The 26,254-nt window shown below is 34.4% G+C and overlaps 5 protein-coding genes and 1 long non-coding RNA gene across 8 annotated transcripts; 2 read left to right on the top strand and 4 right to left on the bottom strand.

Moving 5' to 3' along the window:
• Positions 1-559: 559 nt before the first annotated feature.
• LOC110635170 (TATA box-binding protein-associated factor RNA polymerase I subunit B) lies at positions 560-4,881 on the bottom strand. Its single transcript, XM_021784397.2, has 4 exons — positions 4,118-4,881; positions 2,842-3,681; positions 2,592-2,728; positions 560-1,488 (listed from the first exon to the last, which is right to left on the bottom strand). The coding sequence occupies exons 1-4, from the start codon at positions 4,740-4,742 to the stop codon at positions 856-858; spliced, it is 2,235 nt and encodes a 744-aa protein (XP_021640089.2). The 5' UTR covers positions 4,743-4,881; the 3' UTR covers positions 560-855.
• Positions 4,882-7,016: 2,135 nt separating this feature from the next.
• LOC110635232 (uncharacterized) lies at positions 7,017-10,614 on the top strand. The gene is made up of 5 exons (XM_021784480.2): positions 7,017-7,460; positions 7,558-8,900; positions 9,421-9,831; positions 9,904-10,133; positions 10,218-10,614. The coding sequence occupies exons 1-5, from the start codon at positions 7,288-7,290 to the stop codon at positions 10,473-10,475; spliced, it is 2,415 nt and encodes an 804-aa protein (XP_021640172.2). The 5' UTR covers positions 7,017-7,287; the 3' UTR covers positions 10,476-10,614.
• Positions 10,615-11,229: 615 nt separating this feature from the next.
• LOC110635218 (60S ribosomal protein L34) lies at positions 11,230-13,328 on the top strand. The gene is made up of 4 exons (XM_021784466.2): positions 11,230-11,425; positions 11,555-11,634; positions 12,744-12,853; positions 12,941-13,328. The coding sequence occupies exons 1-4, from the start codon at positions 11,347-11,349 to the stop codon at positions 13,032-13,034; spliced, it is 363 nt and encodes a 120-aa protein (XP_021640158.1). The 5' UTR covers positions 11,230-11,346; the 3' UTR covers positions 13,035-13,328.
• A 1,520-nt stretch (positions 13,329-14,848) lies between these two features.
• LOC110635216 (glutathione S-transferase U10-like) lies at positions 14,849-15,805 on the bottom strand. Its single transcript, XM_021784464.2, has 2 exons — positions 15,445-15,805; positions 14,849-15,331 (listed from the first exon to the last, which is right to left on the bottom strand). Exons 1-2 carry the CDS (start codon positions 15,766-15,768, stop codon positions 14,951-14,953), a joined length of 705 nt encoding a protein of 234 aa, XP_021640156.2. The 5' UTR covers positions 15,769-15,805; the 3' UTR covers positions 14,849-14,950.
• Positions 15,806-16,807: 1,002 nt separating this feature from the next.
• On the bottom strand, positions 16,808-18,717 carry LOC110635211 (protein FEZ-like). The gene is made up of 3 exons (XM_021784458.2): positions 18,185-18,717; positions 17,792-18,093; positions 16,808-17,652 (listed from the first exon to the last, which is right to left on the bottom strand). The coding sequence occupies exons 1-3, from the start codon at positions 18,369-18,371 to the stop codon at positions 16,882-16,884; spliced, it is 1,260 nt and encodes a 419-aa protein (XP_021640150.2). The 5' UTR covers positions 18,372-18,717; the 3' UTR covers positions 16,808-16,881.
• A 2,822-nt stretch (positions 18,718-21,539) lies between these two features.
• LOC110635179 (uncharacterized) lies at positions 21,540-25,721 on the bottom strand. Of its 3 annotated transcripts, XR_009151219.1 has the most exons (6): positions 25,518-25,721; positions 25,089-25,222; positions 24,416-24,658; positions 22,308-22,399; positions 22,017-22,143; positions 21,540-21,857 (listed from the first exon to the last, which is right to left on the bottom strand). It is a non-coding gene; the product is annotated as an uncharacterized LOC110635179 (long non-coding RNA). The 3 variants fall into 3 exon arrangements; XR_009151218.1 differs by having other exon boundaries at positions 22,017-22,399; positions 25,511-25,721; XR_009151217.1 differs by having other exon boundaries at positions 22,017-22,399.
• Between the last annotated feature and the right edge of the window lie 533 nt (positions 25,722-26,254).

Below are 26,254 nucleotides of genomic sequence, written 5' to 3'. Positions count from 1 at the left end.
TAATCTTGGGACAAAAAGATTTAAAAATATTAAGGTAATAACGGGTGAAATCAACACAAGGATAGTCGGTAGATCAATATTTAAAAATATTTAACCTAATCAAATTTTGATATGATAAATTTAAATAATATATAATTAAATTTAAATTTTATATATTAAATATTTTTTATCTGATATTGTTTATATAAATAATTAATTAAATATAAAATATATTTTTATAATCATATTTACAAAATTTTATAAATTATATTTTAAATAAATAAAATTATAATATTTTACAAAATTATTAAATTTTTTAAATATAAATAATTAATAAATAACTATTTTTATTTAAATTATTAATTAAAATATATAAAATTAAATAGATTTAAGTATATTTTTAATTAGATTTAAAAAAGATTTAGATAATTAAGTTCTACTTGGATTTAACGATTGAAAATATTAATTAAATTTGAATTTAGATTTTGTAATTTTAGGTACCTACCTTTACCATTTCAGTGAGATGGTAACACCATCGAGATTGCATATTCAGTGTTTATAATAGCATAGGGATACAACATTTATAGAAAGCCCTGGGAACCAACTTTGGAGTCAAATTAACCAGCTATGCAAAACAGTTCCGTTCATTCACCTCCACGGAAGCCTCACCTTCACATAAATCCATAGACAACTAGGGATGTGAAAGTTATCCAGAACCACTATACATATTAACATCTAACAAACCTTGGAAAAGACATGTTTTTGTTGTGTGTGAACCTTTCTTTGACCGAAAATAGCAGTAGGGCACACACAACGCAGTATCAAGGGCCTCAGCCAAAAAAATATGATAATTATGATGACGATGAATGATGCAGTTCACAAATTCAAATTTGAAAGTCCAGTTAGATCATCCTTAGAATGATCAGGCACGTCTCTGCAGAACTCGCAAGTAATGCTAGAAGGCGTCAAATGCAAACAGTGGTCAATTCTTTTTTCCAACCAAGCCAGTCTCCTCTCAAAACTCAATACCCCAATATGCATAATTCGGATATCAACCTGAGTCACCCTAGCACAAGAGCGAAGCAAAATGTAATAATCTGCATGGGCAACATACGTAAAGGCACCATCATCTTTCTTCCTTGCATAATGAAGGTAATCAAATCTCCTGAGGTTGACTCTTGGTGGAATGTAATAGAACCTATTCTCCTCCATGTCTAATTTCAACCGTTTAATGGCCGTGTCTTTGAGTGTCTCTTCTGAATTTTCACTTCTGTGTTCCAGATTTTGATCTCCCTCTGAATTATTGGAGAAACGATCATTATCATGACTCTGCTGTGGACTACCATCAGAATCGACAGTGCTGGTATCAGCAGATGGACAATCATACCATCCTTCTCTAATTTTCTTCTTTTCTGACTGACTTTTGACACATTCATCATCATTCCTTGATCTCTTCTGGTTAAAGCCACTACTACTTTGGACCTCATGCTCTTCTGCCAGCTCAGAATCCTGATATCAACAAAATCTGAACAAGTTAACATAAAACATCAATCTTTGCCACGTGCCATCTCGATTCTTGACAACAACTAAGCACAAGCACATTTGGCATTTGCATCCATTTTCCAGAAGAAAATCCCACCAAAACAGAACCTACTAGGCTGGATTTGATAAAGTAAAATCCTTCTCAACCTTAGTTTCGAGAAAAGTATGGAACATCCGAAAGTACTAAATTTCAGAGCATCTTGTATTAAATCACAAGACAGTTATAATCAGATGAAGCAGCAGATATTTATAAGATAGCAAACTAATATTAGATTTATAGTCACGTCATTAACCATCTAACAACCTTATAGCATTATCCAATACTTCAGTCTAGCATGGTAACATGCAATTTTTTTTTTTCAATTTATTCTTATTCTTCATTTCCCCCAATCTTTTTCTGCATCTCCAAGACTCTTCATCTGATGAACTTGACAGAATGCAGATGCAGGTGATTGTACCAATTACATGCTTGCAGAGACACATTTGACATTTGAGCTAAATCACCTTAAAATCCGTCAAGTAGTGGAGCTATCAGCTATGAAAGTGAAGATCATTAAAGATAGCTTTTTGTTACATCTAGTCTATCAAAATATTAGGAGGACTCCAATATAGTAATTGATATATTCTTAGCATATAGGTATTTTAAATTCTAATATTGTGCAAATCAAAGAAATAATGTCAGCATGCAATTTCACTCGCAAACCAAGATATTATATTAACACATGAGACAAGCAATTCCATCCTCATGATAGTTGCAGCCGATTTTTTTCTTAGTTCCATATTTTTAAGGTATTGATAACTTCTATTTTTAATATATAATTAAAGCATAAAGACTGCAGTGTCACTTTCATTTTATACTCCAAGGGTGCAAAATTCCAAGAACACTGAGATAATAACCAATAGAAAGTAATATTTAGATGACTAAAAGGCTAGAAGCATAAAAGTATTCAAAAATGTACTTTAGACAAAGACTTCACTTGTCTGGATTTCTCCAATATGGCACAAATTTTCAACATGAATATAAATCTGAAAAATAGTTTATATACTTTCATCAGATGAATTAGAATTACCTTTTCATTCTTATAGAAATCCCATAACTTTTCTATTAACTTCTCTTCCTCAAGATGATCCATATGTGATGGTCCTGCTCCAGCAAATACCACATCCTTACAGTATTGGAGATATGATGGTAAATCCTTTGTAAATTCTGCAAGAGCAAAATAGGAAAATGAGGAGGCGAGGAGATTACAGGCACAAAAACTTTCCCAGAGCATAGATTTTTAAACTATAAAGCAGACATTAAAACTTCCAAGTAAATACCATAGGTATCACCAATCTCATCATATGATGCTTCTAGGTGGTGCAACAGCTCTGCAGAATCCAACTCAGACTTCTGAAGGCATGATGGATTTCTCATGATTTTTTCACCCGAATTATTCACCATGTGCAGGGGACAACCAGAAACTTTTTCAGCATCTTCCTGTATTTCAGAACTAAATGTGGAGTCTAATCTACCTCCATAATGAGAACTGGAAGTAGAGCAATTGCTACTAGACAAACTTCTTTCCCATGCTCCAAAACCATTCAAGTTATACAGAATTCTTATAGTTACAATCAGTATTGACATTACACAGACACCTGTAGGAAGCCTCAGCTCATTTGTTGATAACCATAAATCTGGGGGCATTGACCACTCATATATGCGGCATGCCTGTGGAAGAATCTTATCGACTGGAAGAGACAGCTTCTTGAGATAGCAAGAAGCTATTTCATAGAAGTTCACTGGAGGTAAATGCAAGCCTATGGACTCAGCAATGGTCGCTGCCATTGATTCCAACTTCTGTATCGGAACTGTTTGAGAAGGCCTAAACATTAAGGTTGAACTGATGGGACAAGCTGGTGAAGAACGCTCAAGGCGCTTTTCAATTTCAACATGAGCAACAAAATATGGAAGTTTTCCTTCAATTGACCACTTCATTATGTCTGTTGGCAAAATTGCTTCCCTAGCAACATGACAAGCCAAAAATGAAATAGCCAGTGAACAATATAATGGTATTTTCTTCCTCAAATGCTTAAACCATATCATCACTGCACGCTGACCATATGTATTGTGAGGTTCATTTCTGTGACGGGAATGAATTTTCGAGTGTTCTGGTTTTCCTAGAAGTCAAAGGCCAAAAACTTAAAATGCGGAAGACTTTAATATGTAAACAAGTATGGGAGAGCAGGAACCTAACATTTAAGCACATAAAAATGTCTGTCCAACACACACAATACAGTAACTCAGTAAGGTATACATAAAAACTCTGGGCCTAGTAGAAAAGGCAATAAACAAGATTTCTGCATACTCAAATCAGCAAAGCATCCAACAAAAGTACATACATGGAATGACAATTCACTATCATGACAAGTGCTTGAGATAATAAAAATTTTAACATATGTCATTAGCGATTTTACCACTGCAACCATATGATTCTTCTAAAACCAACAGCGTAGAAAGATTGTGTATTTAACAATCCATAGGAAACCCCAATAGCATGAAAAAACATGAAAGCAATGAGCAGAAACAAGTACAATGTTTGGGTAGTTTCTTCACCTAGTGTTTTTGTCTCGGATTCCAGCAACACTTCATCGGCCCAGGCATCCTTAAAAACCCCAGTTCCAGCCAAGTACCTTAACCACACAGTCCCAGCCACCCCACAGATCAAAGGGCTCGCATTAAACTTGTCGACCAGAGCCTCACACTGCAACTGAATCATCCACTGCATCCCCATCACATACCTAATCCTCACCTCGTTGTAATAATCCTCGTAGCTCAACTTCCTGATCGCACCCGACCCGAAATCCTCAGGCTCCATGGGTCCCAACCCGTCCATATACTGATTGCTATAATAGTAATCATCGTGCTCCTCTCTCTTGACCTTGACGTTTGTAGCGTTTATATCGTCTTCCTCTTGGGTGTAGCGGAACCAGGCTTGGGAAGATGGGTCGGCTTTGATGGTGCTGGTGCGCTGGGAATGGCGGGTGTAGCGGGCGCTGTAGAGGGCACCACCGTCGCCGGCCTTGTCGATGAAGTCCTCGTCGGCGACGCCGGTCAAGATGATGTCGTCGGCCTGGGCACCGCACTCCTGGCAGTAATAGAAGCCGTCGGATTCATCTAGGCCGACGTGGCCGCATCTTCTGCATGCCCATTTTTTGGTTTCTTCTTCTTCGTGTTCCATTGATTTGGGGTTAGAAAAATTTTTGCAGTTCTTGGATTGCGAAGGAACGGCGCCTTTGAGAGAGCCAGTGAGAATTTTCGCTGCATAAATTGGGCTTTCTCTAAGCCCATCACATGTAATTGGACATTGTCTTGATTGGTTTGATTGGCCTCTTTATCAACCCCAAGTTTCTTCTTTTTTTAGCATTTGGAATTGGAGGGTATTTTTCTGTATTTATATCTGATTTTGTAATTAAATTAAATAAATATATTTCTTTTAAAATAATTAAAAATACAATTAAAATAATATATGTTCCTCCTCCATTTCTTTTCTTAACACTAAAAAAAATATATTACACCAAAAAAAATAAAACAAACAGGCATTTATATTTACGTTATTCATCATTTTCAAATTAAAAATTTATTATAAACTAGTTACACTATCCATCAACTCAATTACACCTAATAAAATAATGTTTTGACTATTAAAGAATATTTTATTTACTCAAATAAGAAAAAAAGATATCTCTCAAAATTTCATAAAAAATTTTAAATCATAATATTTTAATAAAATAATATTCTCTATAGACATAATTTTTTAATTATTTATTATTTCTTAAATTAAGAAAGAGTGAATTATATGCGTTACTGAATAATTTCTCTTAAATAGCGCATTATCAATGATTATCATAGTCCAATTTATTAGTATTTTGAACATCTATAAACAGCACTATATTTTATGTGATTATGTCCATTTAATTTTCTGTCCCTCAAATCATTCCAAAAGATAAATTTCACAAGTGAAACATCGCCTTATTATTTATAATTATAGTACAATAATAACTTAAATGAGATAAATGATGATCATATATTCAGTGGTGTGATGATTAATTCTAATCGGCATTAATGTGATGTTGTAAAATGACATCCACTCGGAGCCTTTCAGACCACGAAAGGTGAAGGCCGGCAGTGAATGTTAATGATGTGATTATTGAAATTGAAAGAATGGTTGCGTGGTAAGCAAGATTTTTTTTTTTTTTAATTTAAAACAAGTAAGATGTTGTTTACTTATTATAATATAATTATTATTATACAGAATTGCCAGTTTTAGATGTTAAACAAGGTATTGCATTGCTATATATCATATTAAATATATTAAGATGATTGATTCAGGACTATACATTTATATAAATTTTGATTATTTGAGTTGAAAGGGAATTTATTTTTATGTTTGTCAATTGTTGACGGCTGAATAAAATTTTATGATAATATATACATATATATATTAAAATTAAAAGAATTATAATAATTAAAAATTTATTAAAAAATTATTTTATGATCTAGACTATTTCATTGACAATTAACTAGAATTATTTGTTGAGAATAATCAATTAAAATCATTAGTTACCTTTCATGTTGCTTTCGGTATAATAGTTCCATGGATTTGAGTTTTTTGCCAAAATAAAGCCTGAGGTTATTTAATCAAGCCAACATAAAAAACAACTATGCTTAATAGAAGAAAATTAGTAGTTAGATAGTCGATAGCCAAATCCATATAAGTCGATAACCAAATCCATATGCTTGTTTTCTGCTTCATCAATTGAAGGAAAAAAAGAATAATTAATAAACCATAAGTTTCTAAAGAAAGTGTTGTCGTCTATAATTATGTATTTGATTTTTTTAAGCCCCACTCCACTGAAGGGTAGAGGTTCCCTCGAATCCAAGAAGATTGGTAGCTTTTTCAATATATATATATATATGAAGATATTAAAATTCAGTGGACTAGGCAGGGCCATGGTAGACTTCCACAATCCGAAGGGGCCCTATAAAAATCCTGAACTGAAACTGATCTTGGATTTTTCTTTGCATTGATTACCATAGTCGGGTAGTTTTCAACGTCTGCACATGCCTAGCATTTTTAAATTTTATTTTTTAAAAAATGTCAAGAGGCTTTTCCCTGCCATAAGTACCAAAGAAATAAAAAGCAGCCCCACATCTATAAGATTTCGACTCTCAAAATTCCCACTCTCTGAGTCTCTGCTTAGCTGTTTTTTTAAAAAATATATATCATTTTAGATTTAAAAAAAATTATTTTATTATTTTAATATTTTTATAATTTTTTTTAACGTTAATATTTTTATACTTAAAATTTTATTTTTAAATTTTTTTTAATTAATATATTTTTAAAATTGTTTTTCTCATTCGCAGCTTTATTAACGACACGTTTCCCAGAAACGTGTCAATTCCAATTGTGTAAACATCAGGCAAATCTTTCTTGGAAAAAAGTCGGACCCAAAAATTCAAGAAATTTCCCATCTGCATTCCACTTGTTTCTTTCCTTACAAACGTTGCTTTCTCCCCCGACTTGAAGTTGAATCTCAATCTCCTCCAATCAAGCTTGCCAATTTGCTCACGCACACAGATGCCTAAATTTGTCTCCGCATATTCCTCTTGCTACAAGTGGAGACTCCACTGTCACATATGCTTTTTTCATGGTGAATTTTCACTTGCCATTCTTTTAACTTTGCTTAGAATATGAGATAACGAGGGAGAGAGAGATTCTGCTCATGGGTACTAGATTTGTCTATGCTATCAAAACCCAGTTTCATTTTCTTAATTCTACAGGTTTTGTAAACGATTTTGCGTATAATAATATATACAAGGTCGTTAGTTTTTTCTGGGGTTTTGTCTGCAGCTACACTTTTTATCTGTTTGGATCATTGTTCAGACACATCTTCAGGTATTATTGATTTGCTTATCTTGGGTTGGTGGTTCCTTTTTATGTTTTGTGATTACTGAACAAGTTAACATTAATGGCTTGTTTCGTTTTCTGGCAGATTTCAGAACAGAAAGAATCTTTACAAATTTGAATCCGATTCCAATGAGGTTGATTATCAACAAGAAGATGATCAATTTGGTTCAAGTTGTTTTCAGGATTCAGAGATGGAAAAAAGCGATGTTGAAGGGGAGAATTCTGTTGTTATGGAGGGTGCCTTGTTGGCTAGCACTAATAAATGTGAGTTCTTGTCTGGGAAAGGCATACGTGGATTCGTGGATGAACCAATAACCTTGAGCTTCACTGTCCATGAACTGTTCCTTGATTCAAATAATGATGCAATTGTTAATACTCCAACTGCTGATAATGGACGCTCCACTCACGAGGATTTTCAGGAAGTTGAATTAGATTCAGAGGCAGCGGATAAAACAGAGAAAGCAGGGGCATTTTTCAAAAATTTCGCAACTGATGAGGCTTTAGAGGAGAAACAGGAACAAGAAACATTGATTGGGGAGAAGAATTCTGAGGAAAAAGAGTTAAGTTCCAATGATGGAGTCACTGTCGACAAAGGTTTTGGAAATCAAGACTTGGATGCGGAGAAAACAGAGAACTCTGTCAAAAGTTTGGTCGTTGAAAAGGCTTTAGAGAAGCCAGAACAAGAAACATCCACCGAGGAAAACAGTTATAATAAGCAAGAGATGGATGCTTTAGACCAGAGCTCTGAACTTTCTGTTAATGGAACTGTCAGGGAAGTATTTGAATGCGAAAGTTTTGTGTTCATTGATGAGAAGAAGATGGAACATATTAGAGAAGCAGAAGCAGTTTCCATCGAAGGAGTTGGGCCTGAAATTTGTGTGTTGGTGGATGAGGAGAGGGCAGAACATAATACAGAAATGGAAGCTATTTCAATGAGAGACCAATCCAGTGATTCTGATGATGAATATATAGAACTACAACCCCAGAAACAGAATTCAAATTTATTGGATGAGGAAATATTGCCTAAAGAGCATTTAAGCAACCTTGATGACAAAGAAGAAGAGCAAGGGTTAATCCATGAAAAGGCAGAACCGAAATTTGAAGAATCTAGCGTCCAAGGGCAAAAGCCCTTAGATTCACATGTTCAAAGCGATACAGATTACATGTTTGATCAACATGACGTAATAGAACAGCTAAAAATGGAGCTGAAACTAGCAAGAACTGGGGGTCTTCCAACTATTCTCGAAGAATCAGAATCTGAAGAATTGGAGACTCAGAAGACGGTGCAAGAGCTAAGGCCAATGAAGGTTGGAGACCAGAAGCTTGAGCGCAAAGATCTCTTGGAGGGGATTCGAAAGATTTACAAGAGCTACGTGGACAAAATGCGAAAATTGGACGTCTTGAACTTCCAGACCATGCATGCGCTTGGTGAGTTCACCATCTAAGCTTTCTGCTTGATGTCTCTGATTTATAGTTCAAACAGGATTTATTTTTTACTTGTATGACAATAGGATTAAGAACCTTTTTTATTGTTAATTTTCTTATCAAGTTTCCATAATAAAGACCATAAGACTAGAATACTCCATTGTTTAGCCCAGCTGATTATGCTGCAGATTTTTTTTCTCTGAAGAAATATTTTCTGACAATTATATTGTGTGGTGTGTCTCCATCCTCTTTATTACTATCATTTTTTAACCTAAAAAGCTACCAACCTTCTTTCCACTCATGAAATTCTGTATGCTGGAAGTCCATATCCTAGTATTTATTGCTAGAGAGCCCCACCATTTTTCTTTGTCCCTCAGATCTGCTAAGATAAATAGATTTCTCTTGTTGTTCTTAAACAACCTAAGCTCAATAGATTTCTCTTCTTTTGTACAAAGCAACCTTAAAAGACATGCAATAAGCCAATGAACAGTTCATACTCATAGGCTTTATGCTTTATCTCTAGGCTTACTGCAGATGAAAGACACAGTTCAGTTTCAGACAGCTCGGAAATCTTCGGTTCCAGCAATTATCTCTCTTCTTTCCCAGAACTTGTGGTCATGCAAAGGGACTGCCGTAGTTAATCCGATGAAAAAAATCTTTGCAGATATGCATAGTGATTTTGACACCATATATGTTGGACAGCTTTGCCTTTCCTGGGAAATACTCCACTGGCAATACTGGAAAGCCCAAGAACTGCAAAAGTACGACTCTCAAGGATCCCATCAATATAATCAAGTGGCGGGTGAGTTTCAGCTATTTCAAGTCCTGATACAAAGATTTCTTGAGAATGAGCGGTTTCAAGGTCCCAGGGTCCAGAATTATATCCAGAGCAGATGTGTCCTTCGCGGTCTTCTTCAAGTTCCTCAAGTTAGAGGTGAAGACTATCGAAAAATCAACTATTTGAGCCATTATATTTTATATTCAACTCACTGTAATTGAATTGCAGATGATAGTTTCAAGGGCAAGGGGGAAAAAGGAGATGAAAAAGAAGATGCAATCACAAGCCAAATGCTAATAGAAACCATTGAACAATCAATGCGGGATTTCTGGGAATTCCTTCGTGCTGATAAAGACGAAAGCAGTCTGATCTTACAGGGTCATCAACAAACCCATATTAATCTCCAAGACCTTGTAGATTTAGAGCTGTTGACAGATATTCGAACCGATTTTCAAAAGGTAGAGTCTCTAGTATCTAAATTTTGTTTTGATCTTAAGTTGATTCTTGAAACTATAGTAACCGTTAATTTTGATGTGATGCAGAAGGATAAAAAGCTTAAAGACATATTGAGAAGTGGAAATTGCATAGTGAAGAGGTTCAAGAGGCAACAAGAAGATGGAGTGCATCATATTCACACGTTGTTCATGGCTCAGGTGGAACTGAAACTGGTTTCTAGAGTTCTAAACATGTCCAAACTAACAAGAGATCAATTGATATGGTGTCATGAAAAATTAGACAAAATTAACTTCTGTAATAGAAAAGTTTATGTAGAACCCTCATTTTTGCTCTTCCCATGCTGACATCGTGAGTAGTCAGTAGATAAATGCTTTTCATAAAGGTCTATATTATATATCAACATATACATGTAAAGATAGTGTCACGTTACACATGCTTCCCAAAGCCAAAGTTAATGGAAACAAAATTTTCTCTCTTTTTCAAGCACGTTTCCTTTTAGTTAAAGTCTATCCCAAAAAGCATATGCAATGGTTAGTGTGCAAAAAATTGTAAGTTCAAATCTTGACTCTTTTCTTTTTTATATAAAAAAAAGGAGAACTCAATTAGAAGACGAGCAAAAGTGATGTTAAAATGGTTTAAAAATTAAAATTTAACATATTCATTTAATTAAAAAATGCAAAGAAACTCAAGTATTGATTTGATTTAAAAATGATATTTATATTCAAATTTATAATAATTAATCTAATTTGGCTCCAAAACTTTAACCCATTAAGTGATTGAAGCACTTTAAATAATTGAATTCATTAAAAAAATTGAAGAAATATGCAATGCTATTTGGTCAATAAATAAAATTTATTTTTACTTAAAAAAACAAATATATTTTCTTACATGGCTTTTTCTTTAGAAAAATTAAATAAATTGAAAGGGGTGAACTGTAATTTGCAAGTAGAGGACAAGTATGATAATGTAATTGGGCCAAATCCCTCACTTCGAAATCCACCAGGCCCAAACTGTGTCACCGTTTTCGCGAATCCAAGCATTTGGCCCTAAATCTGCACCGTTCCTTTCTATCAAACTAAAACCGTAGGATCTAGGGCGACAATCTTAGCAAATCCCCCTTTTATATATTGTCTCTACTGCAAGCTTACTCTCTGCTTTAGCCAGCAGCCCCCACATTCAAAACCCTAGGTGAAAGAGATAGAAAGGTGTTAAAAAATGGTTCAGCGACTTACTTATCGGAAGCGGCACAGTTATGCCACCAAATCGAACCAGCACCGGGTCGTCAAAACACCTGGTTGATCTCTCACACTCTCTCATTTTTTGTATGGATATGTTTGTGGATTCAAAATAAGTATTTTGGATCTGATGCTTTATAGATGATTGTGTATTTGTAACTTTCTGAATTGGGTATGGATGTGAATAGGAGGAAAGTTGGTGTACCAGACCACAAAGAAGAGGGCAAGTGGTCCTAAGTGCCCTGTTACTGGCAAGAGGATTCAAGGGGTATATATATGTATATATATTTTTTGGTTTAGAAATTGTGGTTATGTTAGAATTTCAGCAATGTTTGTTTACACCTTGCCTGCCTGAGTAAACAATGATTAACATCTTGTTGGCGTATGTGTATATATGTGTGTGTGAATCTTCAGAAATGTCAGGACTAACAGTAGTTTCAAATATTTGAGCGGTTGGTGTTATGGTATTGAAACATATATATATCTTGCATTCTGCAATGTGTGCCAAATGATGCGCACAGTGTTCCCAAATTGTCCAACTTGTTTTCTGGACTTTTATTAGGTACATAGGAAACACTGATTATATTAGATATTTTGAGGAAATGAAATAATAATGAGTAGCTAATGGGGTTTTGGTTGCTAATATTAACTATAATTGAATATTTGAATTTCAAAATGTACTCTCCTAGTCAATGATATGAGTTGTAGGATGGCGGTATCATTCCAATGATCCTTTCTAGGTCCAGGTCACAGGTCATTATGAGATCATCAAAGCAGGCCACTTGTGTTTTGTTTTGAATTATTTGTATTCATTCTAGAATTATTAGAGGTATTACTTGCTTAAATCCCAAATTCCCAGCAGGTTACTTGGAATTAATTAATAAATAAGTCAAATAACTGCTTCTTGTTTCATTTAAAAGATATAGCTGAGATCGCTATATATGAGAAGGCAATATTAAGAAGCATAAGATATTTCTCTGAGAATTTAACTATTGTTGAAAAGTTATTGTATGAACCAAGTCTTCCAACAAAAGACAAAATTGCAATTGAAGGCCTATGGATTTGCACTTGTTATGCTTGCTGGTGTATATTGGAATATATTAAATGTGGAGTTTTAACTTTTAAGGGAATTTAAGTGTGTTTTTTAGACTTGTTGATTGCCATTTTACAAAGATGCACCTAAATCTGAACTGTTGAATTGTTGTCGTGGAGTCGAATCAATTTGAATGCCGGAACTTGGAAATGGTTGTGCTTTATATTTTCTATTTAATTGTTTAAGTCTGGAGAGTTGTTTGGTATTCACGCATTTGGAAGTCCCCCCCCCCCCCCAAAAAAAAAAAAAAAAAAAACCTTGATAATGAATATTGGTATCGACAGATTCCTCACTTGAGACCTGCTGAATATAAGAGGTCTAGATTGTCAAGAAATAGGAGAACTGTGAACCGGGCTTATGGTGGTGTGTTGTCTGGTGGTGCTGTCAGAGAAAGGTTTGTTTTTATGCAACTCTTTTGGATTTAGAAATTCTTGCTTTTATTTTGTTGTATTGAATGTTTTAATTGAATCCTACTGGACAGGATTATTCGGGCCTTTTTGGTTGAAGAACAAAAGATTGTGAAAAAGGTCTTGAAGATTCAGAAGGCTAAGGAAAAGCAATCCTCTAGAACTTGAGATTGAAATTTCTAATGACTTGGATGATTTGTCGAAATAGCCAATTTTAGTGAGTTGTGGAAAGTATTGAGGGTATTCCAATTTGAATTTTGTTCGGGCTCTTGTGAACTGTGTTTTCTAATCATCTATTTTGTAAGTTGTCTACAAATTATTCTGCAATTTTGTTCCGTTTTATTATTCATGTTTTGATGTTCTCTTGAACTCATTCGTGGTTGACATGTTACCTGTAATGACAGATTACTTGGTTACTGCAATTACTGGTTTTATTACAAATTATATTGGATTGTTGGGTTATCTTGATGAGCTTGCATATTCAATGTGAATATTAGTGTCAGTTGATTATTATTTTGGTTCTCATTTGGAGTTTAAAAAGTGTAATTTGCATTTAGCACTAGGATGGGCACGCTGAAGCCTAGGGAAGAACTTGTGATTTATTTTGGAATGCTACTCAATCATCCTTCAGATTTAAAGGATCTTATCTATGATGTTCCCCTTTCAATTTCGGATAGTAGCGAGTATTAACTACGGAATCCCTATTGGGATGGTATGCATTCCTGTTAAGTCTAGTTGCCGGGTTCTGTTTGAAGAGCCTCACCTTGATGCTTTGTGTTAAGTTTTGGTTGGGTTTGGATACATCCTGTCCTCAATGGCTGTGTTTTATTCTCTAATCAACTATTCAAGAATAGTGCTCGCCAATCTTGCTATATGAATAACTCCGGCTGTGTAGTTTTAATGTAGAGTCGATGTTACATGCTCTTGGGCACGGTATCTTTGCCCGTTTTGGTTGGGGGGATCCTTCTTTAGTATTCATTCTGGAACGATTATCTAGTGGGTGATACTTGGATTTGAAGAAAACATTATTACTGTGCAAATCTTTCATTTTCTGGTTTGAGTTGGAATGCATTTTTTCCATTTGTTTCATGACATAGAGCTGTGGAAATGACGCCCTAAGGATGTCATTGAGGGCGCTCACATTTCTCTAGCTATATTTGTTGAATCCATCTTTAGTTTGGCCTTCTCTCATCGCTCTAACCAGTATGTCCAAGCTCTATTTCTCTCTGTTTGGTTGGGAAATTTCTCCTCCTGGGTGGGCGTAAGTTAATGTTTTTAATATTCCAGGTCCTGAAAGTGGCGTTGATGTTTTTCGGGATGATGTGGGTCGATGGTTATTGCCATATTGGATTGTTCTTTTGAACCGGAAATAGGTTTCATTTTACCGGCTGAGTTGTGTGCTTTTAGGCGTAATCTTCAATTAGCTTGGAATGGTGGTTACAGGTTGATCATCCTAGAATCTATCTCCTTAGTGGTGGGCCTTATGCTGTCAGGAGACATTTCCAGACATCTCCTGGCGGCGGTGATTCTTCTTGATTGTCGGCGTTGCTTACAATTAGCGAGAGGTTAGCATTACTGTATTCGTCAGGTGAGAGACTGTTTCGTTGCTTGATGCTTTGATTTATTTAGTTCTCTCTATTGAGTGAGGTCTGACTATTTTGGTTTTCTCCTCCCCCTGATGTCTTTATCTTGATTAGCTGCTGACTTGTCTAGGGTAATGCGGTTTGAATCCCCCCTAGCTAATTTTTCTTCTTTTATTTATCTTTGCGGCGTAAAAGAAAGAGGAAAAGAAGGAGATTTATTGCTTATCCATGGAATTACATTTCGATAGTCATCTTCGGATCAGGCGGATGTGTGGATGGCCTGAATGTTGGAATTTGGATATCACTCAACTGGGAAGGAGAGGAATAACACGTATAATGAACAGTAAAACACAAGGAGGAGAGGGAGGATATACATGTATATGTGTAGTATTCATACTCCATATAAGTTCTTAAGCACACCGCACTTATTTTTAAGCAATCCACACATTTCTAAACACACCGTTACACGTAATGGTAGATTGCCATAAGGTAGAATCGTAATTATAGAGTTGCTATATTCCTCTTAGGGGCCAGGGAAAACCTTTCCCTCATTCTGGCAGCCAGTTTGTCATGTGGAGGGAGCGTTTCCTTCATCAAAGGGTACTCCTTCAGTTTAGTCACCCAGGAGAGAAAAGCTGGGTGCTCTTTTGGCTCAACAACCACAGCGACAGCCTCTTCAAGAGCTCGATAGTTGCAAGCATGTGCACCTACAACTATGTCAAGAAATCCCAAGGCCTCTCTCTCACCATTGAAAGGAAATTTTGTTGAGAAATCCTTCTCTATGCCTTCTTCAAGCACAGTAAGCAATTCGTTGAACTCTTTAATGGCGTTCTCTTGCTCTTTGCCCTTGGACAAGACAACGGCATATGAGCTTGGTATGATCTAACATCAAACATAACACTTCATTAGAATTATGATTAATAATCTTATAACATAGGGAGTTAGGAAATTAAAAAAAAAAAGGACACTTTATGTAAGTGAGAGAACTAGACTACCTTCTGATCATAAAAATTGGCCCAAAAACGAACTTTGGCTCTTTGGTAAGGATCCAGGGGCAGCAGATTGGGAGAGTTGTTCCAGCAATCGTCAATATACTCTAGAATTACAAGCGATTCAGCTATGGGCTTCCCCTTGTGCACCAATACAGGAACCTTCTTGTGGACAGGGTTGTAGTGAAGTAGGGACTCGCTCTTGTTTGTTAGATCCTCCTCCACATATTCGTAGGCTATGCCCTTGAGTTTCAAGGCCAATTGCACCCTTGTGCAGTAAGCACTAGCCCATGTCCCATACAACACAACTTCACTTCGTGGCTTCTCCATTTTCCAGAGTAGGATATTTTTATGGTTTCATTTCAGGCGTTTTATAGAGCAAGTAAATCCTTTATTGCTTGGAGCAGAAGACACAAAGGGAAGGGATAATAATATTAAAGTGGTGAATTAATTGTAATAATATGAGTAACATATCCTCCAAGATGCAAATAAATAAGATTGTATATGTTTCTCGAAGTTTGATTTTTATAATTAATATTTTAAAAGTAATTTTTAAATGTATAAATTAAATAAAATATGCGCCTAATGTATCTGAAAAAATTAATTGGAAAATTAAAACACAAAAAATCACACCAACCACTCGGTTCAATACTAAGCCAAGTCAAACTCAGCTGTTGGGGCATTCAGATATAAATGCTGGTGCAGTGGGTCAATGGTGGACTTTTGGTTGATTGTAGTCTGGGCCTACATAACACTTGAACTTGAGTTGAGGGGATTTAAACGTTTTGGCCCATTATTATTACATATTTAATATATTAATTAAATAAAATGCATTTTAATTAGAACTTTAATTTTGTTACTTGTATCCTAAACTTTTAAATTTATTTTTAATTTTAATAATTAAGTTATTTGACATAAAATTGCTAATATATATGACATATTGGTTAAAACCTAAAACGTTTCCTTAATGAGTTTTATATTTCTCATTAAAGGAAATATTTTTATAATGTAAAAAATCAACTTAAATAACTTTTTAGTACAATAATCAATTATTATGAGAATTAAATTAATAAAAATTAAAATTTTTGTCTTAAATAAAAAATACAAGTCTTGGATTTTTTTTCGTTATTTAGCCTTTATCTATTAAAATTACTTTCATCTTTATATATATATATATATATATATATACACTTTTAAACTAAAAGATTTAACATTTTTGAAAACGACCAAAAACTACAAATTATATAAAAAAAAATTATTAATTTTAAAAATTCCAAATCAGTGGCACTCAAAATGACATCCAAATGGTAATCTAAAATGCTTGAAAATGCTGGGTTCAGATTTTGAAACAAATTCTGAAAATGCTCTAAGTTAGGCAACAAAATTCTGTGTTAATGTAAATGAAATAATTTCTTTTCTTTTTTTTTTTTCCCAACAAAAAAACTAGTAGCTGTGGCAATTAGCTGTGGCAAAACTTGTGGACTTCTCACTAGTACATGAGGAAGAATCCCAAAGCAAGTTTGGCTTCCAAGCATCACCTACACTCACAGGCAAACTGAAGGGAAATCCAATGGAACGAACTGTCTCCCACTGATCATCGAAATGCGTCGCGTGCGGATTCTTTATTGATGCATTATCACCAGCATTCACTTGCGTTACTTGTGGCAAACAAGTTAATGAGAAGCCATTCCAATGTTCTTGAGGTCCAGCAAAGTTTGTGCTACTCTCAGTGGCCACCTTATGATTATCACCAAAATCTCCAAACATTGAGGAAGACATGTTTAACAGCACTGAAGAAACGTCAACCGTGCATTTTGCTGCAGGAGCTAATGTCTCAAGGGGTGAAAAGAAAAAATTCCCTGTCAGGTCTCCGTTTGAAATGGGAAGCTGAGAGGGCTTGCTTGGCAATGGATTATTATCATTATTATTCATTGGCTTGTAGGTGGAAAAATCTGAAGGAGAGAAAGTAACAGATGAATGTTGTATCTCATGATTTTTTTGATAAGCTTGTATCTCATGATTGTTATAGTTCAACTGGATGCCTGAGCTGGTTTCTGTAGTGAGTGGCATGTCTTCATGACTACTAGTTTGTGAGCCTTTGGCAAGTAAAGAAAAAGCAGAAGGTTCAGGTAATGGAGAAACCCAAGAATGCGAAAGAGCCCTTTGTGCTGTGGAATTGGTTTTCTTGAATATCCTGCATATTGCCCATGAGTCCTGCAAGTCCAAAGATTGATACAATCATCAAATACTGAATATTACGAAATTGCTGTCATGATCTAGAATACAAAACTCATCCCAAATGCCATGTTATTAATTATTTATATATTATATACGTGGAAATTAAATACTTTACATTGGCAGGAATAGCTTTGTCGATGAATCTCCGGGCCTGTACGGAGTCAGTGAGAGAAGGCAACCGAAACTCATGCATCATCCAATCGGTTTTGATCCCTTTGGCAGCTCTACCTTTGTAGAAAACAAGGGATTTCTTCAAGCCTATGCACTTGTTCCCTTCTGAGGAGTATATAGGCCTATCGGTTCCCGTGGCTTTCCAAAACCCAGCTACTGTAACCCTATTCGGCCTTGCGCTATTTCTATATTTTCTGTCCCTTGGGCAGTAGAAATACCACTCCTTTTCTCCAGTAGTTGCCAACTCTGCATCAAGAAACTAAAACATGAGCAACTAGATAGTTTTGGGCATAAAACTAGGCATATATACCATAATATATACCGTAGTTTTTCTTACTTGGAAGATCCCATGGATCGTATTTGTAGATGTCTAGTTGCTTTATAATAATAGGTTCGATCGAGAGAGGCCGCTGTTGAATCTTCCTCTTCAGATAAAACCCAACAAGCTCCTCATCCGTTGGGTGAAACCTAAACCCTGGCAACATCACTTCGTCTATCTTATCAACATCATTTCTATCATCCATGTCTTTCTCTCTTCCTCTTCAATCCACAAGCTCCAAGCTTAAAATTTTGTGGCAGAAAGAGCTTACAGTAAGAATTAATGAACTATAAACCAAAACAAACGAAACCCAGAAATGCAAAAGTAGAGAGCTGCTTTCTAAAAGGAAGAAGAGAGAGAGCTCCAATCTGCGAATAGTAAAACCTAACTAGAGCGGATTCAGAAAACGAGTGAAACTGAAAGAGAGAGAGCTAGCAAGTTGACAATGAATTAGTTTTCACTTAATTTGAAGGCAATATATGCTTCCTGAGAAGGGGTCTGTCTCCGAAGGATAAGCCGCTTTTTCTGGTGACTTTAAAGGAGAAAGTGTGTCTTGCGACGACCCGTTGGCTCACAGGGGAACTCCTAATGGCAAAGCTCTTAATAGAGCAATTACCAAGAAAACCCCAAGTCATGAAAATTGATTTTTGAGTTCAAGACTTTGTACGATAATCAAGTTTTTTTCTAGTTTAATCCAAATTGAGGAATCTCAAGAAACCACCAAATCAGCAGTTCACTGGGATACCAAATTAAGTTGATTTTATTAGTATCGCATTAATCACATTGATCCCATGAGAGTTTTCCTCCATCCATTGCAAATCAAGACAAATATATAGTATTTTTTTTCTGTGGTCTTCGTTTGAATAATTATTTGGTAAGTGGACCTGAACCAATTTCCAAGACATAAGCTCAAAATTATATTCAGGTGAGAAATTCCTACAAGATTAAAATAGTGATTTAGTATCTCAGAATCCGAAAATCCGGCTTCTATTCCATTCCCTCTTCTTCTATTCCACTGAACTTGTCAGATTAAATTTCATATATCTACTATTTGCAGATTCTACCAAGCAATCGTGTGATAATTATGTCTAATATATAGCTAATTAAAGGGGATCACCCACTTGCCCTATTATATATATATATATGACATAGTTAGGGCATCTATGTGGACTTTTTGAGAGATAGAAGAACTTATCTTGTGAATTAATGCTTTACATACTTGTATTTTAGTTCTTTAGGATTTTATATCAATTATGGAGTATATGTGTGCAACGCTTATATGCTTCTATAAGAAGAGGGATTTTGGTAAAATTATCATAATTTTATTAAGATGTCGAGTTCTCTTGAACATTGTGTGTGTGCGTTTTATTTTTACGACAGTATATATATATACTTGTATTTTGATAATATAATAATCAAGATTAAATAAATTTTTTAAAAAAACTTATACATTTGGAAAAGAAAAGAAAGAATTTATACTACAACAAAAACTAGATAATATCAGAAAATGATAAATGCTAGACTATGAATTTGAAATTACATAAATTTAATTATTATAGAGCAATCTAACCCTATGTCAATGTCAAAAAAAATTTAGCTCAAAACATGTGAATATATATATATATATATATAGACACGATTACATTTTATTTGTAACTTTTTAAGATACATATTTATTTTATTAAAAAAAATAATTATTATATATGAGCAGAAGCTTAATATCGGTTTCACATGGCTGACCCTTGTGCAGCTTTATTATTTTCTTGTAGGATTTGCCCTTGAAGGGTGGTAGATTTAGTTATTTTTCACATACAGTTCAAACGTGAAGGTTTTGAACATAAAGACAATATTAAGCATGGGTTTTTATTAGCAGGCAAAAGTCAAGTTGCTCTGATTTTGTGGGCTTTGGAAAACCAAAGTGTGGGATTCCTCAATTTCTTGCTTTTGGTAATGCAAGAAAATGAAAAAAGAAAAAGAAAACTCAGAGAAGCTCTAAATTTGCATGAAAAAATCCTCATTAATTTCATATATAAATATCTTCTAGTCCACATTTTCACACATAAAATTTGCCAACAATGTCTACTTGTTGGTTAGCAAAAGAATTAGTGAAAGGACTATGAAATTAATGGGTAAGGTCACAGAGTCAAATGGCCAAACTTGGGACTCCAAGTTCAGTGAAACTCCCCAAATCCAGCCCTCGGTTGGAACCATTTTTGTCTGTCACTTGACCTGGGTTTGCTACCCAAACGTGCAACCAAAGCTTTTAAAATAATGAGTCAAACTCTTCAAACCCAAGCTTCTATACCTCTTTATACGTGAAATACTAACCCTGTTTTGCTAATGACAATCATGTGAAGTTTCAACTCCGCTTAATTAAGGACTTCATTCTACTACTTAATAATATAAGCCAAGCTCTTCATCCTACATTATTTGGCTTCGGGACTTAATTAAAGTTATTTAATGCTGCAAATCTAATTCAAATTGAGTCCCAACTTATAATTCAGATAAAAAAGGTTTCAAAAGCTTTGTAGTCTTACAAAGGAATGTACCATTACTCTGTGTTGATGCAGAACAGTTATTTTAATTATAACAAACTAAGGGTTTAAAAAAGAAAAAAAAAATAAGTTTTTTATATTGAATATTAAATTTAATAGAATATAAATATATATATATATATATATATATATATATATATATATATATATATATGTGTGTGTGTGTAGCTCAAAACTTTATCGATCATGATTAATTAAGAAAAATAACTTTAATATTATTTAATTAAAATATTTAATAGATTAAACAGTCTCATCTTTTAATAATAATATAATAACACATTTTATGCCGCTCTTACAAGCAAATGCAAGTTATCAATTATCATCATGGATTCATATTTATAAAATGGTGATAAATCTTAGTTAAACACTTTAGTGTTCGTTTAATCTAACTTAGTTTAGTCTAAGTTCGAGATATTATTTATCTAATTTCTTAAAAGAAGTACAGTATTCATAGATTTATTAAGTATAAAGATTATAGACACGAGTACAGATTTCTAATTACATAAATTACAGATGCAAAACTCCTACTTAAATCCGAAAATGTTATTTAATCAGTGTACTGAACAGCAGATCTATCTATAACTTCTAATCTTGTTTGACAAAGTATTCAAATATCATAAGCTATTCATTTGTCATTAAACCCTTTTGCCAAAATAAACATAGCCTTTTGAGGTATGCTCGCTCATCAGGTTGAAGACTCAAATAAAGATGACTAGTGATGCATGAACAGTTCACTACTGAAGAAAAGGTGATAGTAATCTTTGTCTTGATGCTCTGGCACGATACTCAATAGCCTTTATAGGAAACAAAATGGCAATTATATATGGACTGTCACTTTTTTGACATGTAGAGAAGAACTCAGATTGGACAAAACATAAAAATTATCCAAACAGAACAAAGCATTTTCGTGGCACAAAAGTTGAAGTAACAAAAATCCTGCCAAAAATTTCTACTTTACACATTTATCCTCCTGCACCTATTTTCTCTTTTTCCAAACCACTTGCACAAGGTAATGGAGAAAAGTATATTGACCTGCCAAAAATAAGCACTGATTGTACAAGGTTCCCCTATTGATGGGCAAAGGAACACGGTCACTGCGTTGCCTGCAGTAATTCCTTAATATCGTATCCTTGGAGCTGCACACATAAACAACCAAAAGAAGCAGAAAAAGGGTAATGTTAATAGCATTGCCAGGTAAAATCTACTTTTGCTGTCCCCAAATATCATAAACTATAAAATTCCCAATTTTGGCCCTGTCAAGCATAGAAAATACTCATGAAAATGAAGTAATATACCTGAAGCAAGGTGAGAATTAGGATCACTTCAGAGTTCCAGAAAGCATGAATTGTAATCGAGGTTAGAAGGTTGCAAGTTTGAGCATATGAAAATCCCAGAATAATCCGTGGACAGGCACAAAAATTTCTTTTCATTTCTCCAAAAAAGGACAAGTTAGGAATCTATATATAGGAAAGCCCTATACCATTCGATATATAGCTTAAAATGTTATCAAGGAAACTTATATAATGGACAGATATTTTTTAATGTAAGAATAAATAGAAAATATAGTCACTGTGTAAGCATGTTACCTAACACAAACAGCTGGGGAAACTCCCCAGGAATTAGATGTCCTATTGCAAATACAGCGGCACTAATTAGGACAGAAATGGGTGTAGGCACCCTGCAGAAAAATTCAAGGAAATGTGACTTTTAAACAGAGTTAAGAAGAAATTTTTAGTAGGCATTAAATTATCTCAGGAAAAATCCCATGAGAATCAAACTCAAAATGGCTAAATTCCTCAGGGAAGAAACATGGATGCAAATATTTGCACTCATTTATCCAAGCAAAATTATGATTATTGATTACAGAACAGTAGCATAGTATTAAATTGGAAAAAAGGTTGGAAAAAAATCCAGTGAAATCAACATGAATCAGGAAACAAGTCAATTTTATATATTATTCTACATAAGCTCATTGGTGTGCCTTGGTAAGGGAAGAAATAACTCAATTGAATTAAATAAAAAGGGAATTCGAATTAAGAGAAAGAAAACAAGCACATCACTCATAGAGTCCTTATCCCAGCAATTTAAAGTTAAATATTCCTCCATTTAACTTCAAGTTGTTCATATAAATTGCTTTGATCCATGATGTCTTGACTCACTCTTGAGCACTCATTGCACCTCTTATAACACATGGCAGCCATCAAACTTATTTAAAACAATAATCCAAGCGCATTTAAAAGCTTTCTCTCAGCAGCTTCCTATTAGAGCTTTTAAGTTGTTCCAAAGATCTTGACTAACTGCCACCTCCATCTCAAAAACCTAAAGTACAGCTAAGACTTTGGGTAGGAGGATTTGATTTTGAAAGTTTCAGTTACTTCGACAAGGTTTAAAATGTCTTACCACTTTTTAGTCAGACTCACAAATTGGAACAAAAAATTATGGATAAAATTAATTTCAAATATTCTCTACATATGGTTGAAGATATCTTGTTCCCCTCTTTAACTAGTTCACTATTTATACAATTTGAACTTCAAACTCAAACTAAAATCCTCATATCTCAAATTCCCTGTCAAAGACAGCCTTACAAGAATTAAGAATAGAAGAACTCTATCACTTTTTAATTTTAATTTTAGTTTGGAAGGAGTGATACTGTCCCAAAGTAATCACTTCACTTCAAAATAGATGGGGGATCTGAGAAGGATGTTAATCATAGGATTAAAGCCGGATGGTTGAAGTGTAGACGTATCGCAGGAGTTTTATGTAATCGCAAGATTCCCAATAAGTTGAAAGGAAAATTTTACCGTACAGCCATACGACTGGCCATATTATATGGTAGTGAATGTTGGGCACTGAAAGAGTCGTATGTGTCTAAGATAAGAGTTGCGGAGATGGGAATGTTAAGATGGATGAGTGGCCATACTAGACTAGATAAAGTCCGTAATGAGAGCATTAGAGAAAAGGTTGGAGTGGTACCAATTGAGGATAAGTTGATAAAAGAGAGATTGAGATAGTTTGGTCATGTGAAGCGTAGACATACAAAGGCTCCAGTTAGACAAGTAGAGCACATCAGGGTAGAGTATAGAAAGAAAAAAAAGGTGACCTAAACTGACTTGGAGGAGAGTAGTACAATATGATCTAGAAGTATTACACAAATTTTGGAAAAAGATTTGGTTGAATTGAGTTGAGTTGTCCTGCCAACCATTTGTCTTATCTTCATTTTCCAATTATTTAACATGTTATAGCAATGCAAGTTTCAGACATGTTATAACATGTTAACCTCTCTAATATCACTTATCCTTTTAAATGATCCGTTGATCATGAAACATTAGAGTTGCTTAGTCCATCTCCTTTTGATTAAAATCACATTTGTAGTTGTGATTTCTGCAGAATCCTCAAATGGTTATTTTTTCAAGACGTACAATAAAACACAATTTTTTTTTTACTTTTTTTATGAAAAGGGGAAAAAAAACCCTTCAGCAACTCAGTTCAAAATTTTAACCGAAGGCAAAAAAAAATAATGTTGTAATATTAAATTTAACTTCCACATTCCTGTATCCCTGGAATAAAGCAATAGTAACCCACATAAATGGCATAATAAGCTATAAGCAAAAGCTCTTTAATCAATGCTAAAATAGAATGATTATTTCCAGAATCAGACAGAATGATTCCACTTTGTCAGGGACCATGAAAAAACCTCGAAAAACTGTCTCCTCCAGAATTGGATCAAGGACAACAGTGATGCCCACCAAGCAAGCAGTGCCACGATACAACTCCGTATCATTGGTTCATTTGTTCAATCTCTAATTGACAAAGTATTCCCCATTGGAAAGCATAGCTACTTCAGCATGTTAATATGGACAAAAGTAGAAAACCCCTTCTTTGAATGCCTGACACTTGAAGATCCAATTAATGGAAGAAGCCGAACAAGAGCATCAGCCTGCAACCATGTTACACGCATGATAAGGATTATATGGTAGTAGAAAACAAATAGCACTTAAAATATTCATAAGTATATGCTAAACAGTGTTAAAAAAAAAAAGTATATGCCGAACAGAACATCAGCTCGTTATTTTTATTCAAGAAAAGGATAGGTAAAATTACTCATTTCTGTTTTCCCCAAAAAAATACACAATTCATTTAAGTCCATTTTACAAGGTGGGTGGCATCAATTTATTAATATTGTGGTATAGCCTGTGTACAGCAATATATTATAAGTTCATTTAGTTGTGGTATAGTGATGGAGACGTTGCAGCTTATCACTGCGATTAAAAGTTTGCCATATGGTTTTTGAATAATCGAACAAATTACCATCTTTGTACCGTATAAGAACAGAAGAAAATAATTTAAGTTAGGGAACAGTTCCCAACCTCCCTTTGTGGAGTCTCACTACTAATTGTCAACATGGCAACTCCTGTCAATGCGATAGCTTATAGAGCACCCAAAAGACCAATCACTGCCCATAAAAGCCACCCCTTCTGTAGATTGAAAGGTTCCCTCAAATCTAAAACAATATCGGTATTAATTTTTTGAAAAAAATAAAAGCTGAAGAAATGGAATCAAAAGCAAAAAAAAAAAAAAAAAAAATATTAAAAATAAAAAATTGAAAGTTTAAAATTTTGAAACTAGATTATCTATTACAAGGGCATCAAAAACTAACTTCCCTTCTCAGACTAAAAAATGAACAGTAATTCATTCTTTTTTCTTTAGAATAAACAAAAATCAGTGTAGCGACTAGTGACCATCAAACAACAAGGCACATAGGATCAATTAGTTAATAACATTTAAAAACCTGGTACCATAGCGAAACATATCTTTAGGAAACGGTTGAAAGGTGTTTCTGATACTATAAATAACTCCAAGTACAACTGCAGTGGCAATGCTGCAAAAAACAATAGCTAAACAAAGTTAGACCTAAGAAGACCTTCAAACAGAGTTCCATCCACACTTCAGCATTTACATTAAATAAAGAATAGCACATTCATTGACTTCTTACTTTCTTAGTTTTGAGTCCATGCTAGTTGCTATTAGTATAAACAGCCTATCCTCAACATCTACTAGCAAACTCCAGATGTTGAAATTAATAATCAAATGGCAAAATACCAAAGAGAAGTGATCCATACCTCTGGTCCAATAACAGCAACTCTGCCTTCTCGTCTAAACTCAATTCTTCAATTCTAATTCCTAGGATTGGTAAAGCTGCTGTCTCTGCTAATCCTGTCAAAACAAAACTGCCTGGCAAAAACATTAACTTCCTTCCAAAACCAATACAAAAGAAAAACATTAAGACAATCCAGTGTTTCAAAATTTCCTCGAAGATTACGGCAATTCAGGGAAAATACATGTAACCCAATAAAAGGACACGCACATTAGCCATTAAATTTGTAATTCAATAATAAATTACAGAAGAAAAAAAAACTTAATCCACATGCGAGTGAGGTTAATGAAGCAGTTTGCCATTGCCAAGGCACGTCCCAACTCTTAAGTATTGGCCAGTCCAGTTCACTTTCCTGAGAAACATAGATTCTTACCATCT

Source organism: Hevea brasiliensis, chromosome 9, assembly GCF_030052815.1.
Source record: "Hevea brasiliensis isolate MT/VB/25A 57/8 chromosome 9, ASM3005281v1, whole genome shotgun sequence".
Taxonomy (NCBI): Eukaryota; Viridiplantae; Streptophyta; class Magnoliopsida; order Malpighiales; family Euphorbiaceae; genus Hevea; species Hevea brasiliensis.
Note: the sequence above shows the minus strand (reverse complement) of the source record. Positions and strands in the feature narration are given on the sequence as shown.

What these genes read in the sequence shown, in the direction of transcription:
- LOC110635170 (XM_021784397.2), bottom strand. Translation starts at nt 4,742, where the DNA reads ATGGAACACGAAGAAGAAGAAACCAAAAAATGGGCATGCAGAAGATGC. An exon ending in ATCCGAGACAAAAACACTAG is followed by an intron (nt 3,682 to 4,117) that starts GTGAAGAAACTA and finishes TTTGACTTCTAG; the next exon opens with GAAAACCAGAACACTCGAAA. An exon ending in ATTTCTATAAGAATGAAAAG is followed by an intron (nt 1,489 to 2,591) that starts GTAATTCTAATT and finishes TGTTGATATCAG; the next exon opens with GATTCTGAGCTGGCAGAAGA.
- LOC110635232 (XM_021784480.2), top strand. Translation starts at nt 7,288, where the DNA reads ATGGGTACTAGATTTGTCTATGCTATCAAAACCCAGTTTCATTTTCTT. An exon ending in TCAAGTTCCTCAAGTTAGAG is followed by an intron (nt 9,832 to 9,903) that starts GTGAAGACTATC and finishes ATTGAATTGCAG; the next exon opens with ATGATAGTTTCAAGGGCAAG. An exon ending in TTCGAACCGATTTTCAAAAG is followed by an intron (nt 10,134 to 10,217) that starts GTAGAGTCTCTA and finishes GATGTGATGCAG; the next exon opens with AAGGATAAAAAGCTTAAAGA.
- LOC110635218 (XM_021784466.2), top strand. Translation starts at nt 11,347, where the DNA reads ATGGTTCAGCGACTTACTTATCGGAAGCGGCACAGTTATGCCACCAAA. An exon ending in CCGGGTCGTCAAAACACCTG is followed by an intron (nt 11,426 to 11,554) that starts GTTGATCTCTCA and finishes GGATGTGAATAG; the next exon opens with GAGGAAAGTTGGTGTACCAG. An exon ending in GGTGGTGCTGTCAGAGAAAG is followed by an intron (nt 12,854 to 12,940) that starts GTTTGTTTTTAT and finishes CCTACTGGACAG; the next exon opens with GATTATTCGGGCCTTTTTGG.
- LOC110635216 (XM_021784464.2), bottom strand. Translation starts at nt 15,768, where the DNA reads ATGGAGAAGCCACGAAGTGAAGTTGTGTTGTATGGGACATGGGCTAGT. An exon ending in CCAATTTTTATGATCAGAAG is followed by an intron (nt 15,332 to 15,444) that starts GTAGTCTAGTTC and finishes GTTTGATGTTAG; the next exon opens with ATCATACCAAGCTCATATGC.
- LOC110635211 (XM_021784458.2), bottom strand. Translation starts at nt 18,371, where the DNA reads ATGGATGATAGAAATGATGTTGATAAGATAGACGAAGTGATGTTGCCA. An exon ending in CGATCCATGGGATCTTCCAA is followed by an intron (nt 18,094 to 18,184) that starts GTAAGAAAAACT and finishes TTCTTGATGCAG; the next exon opens with AGTTGGCAACTACTGGAGAA. An exon ending in ACAAAGCTATTCCTGCCAAT is followed by an intron (nt 17,653 to 17,791) that starts GTAAAGTATTTA and finishes TTGGACTTGCAG; the next exon opens with GACTCATGGGCAATATGCAG.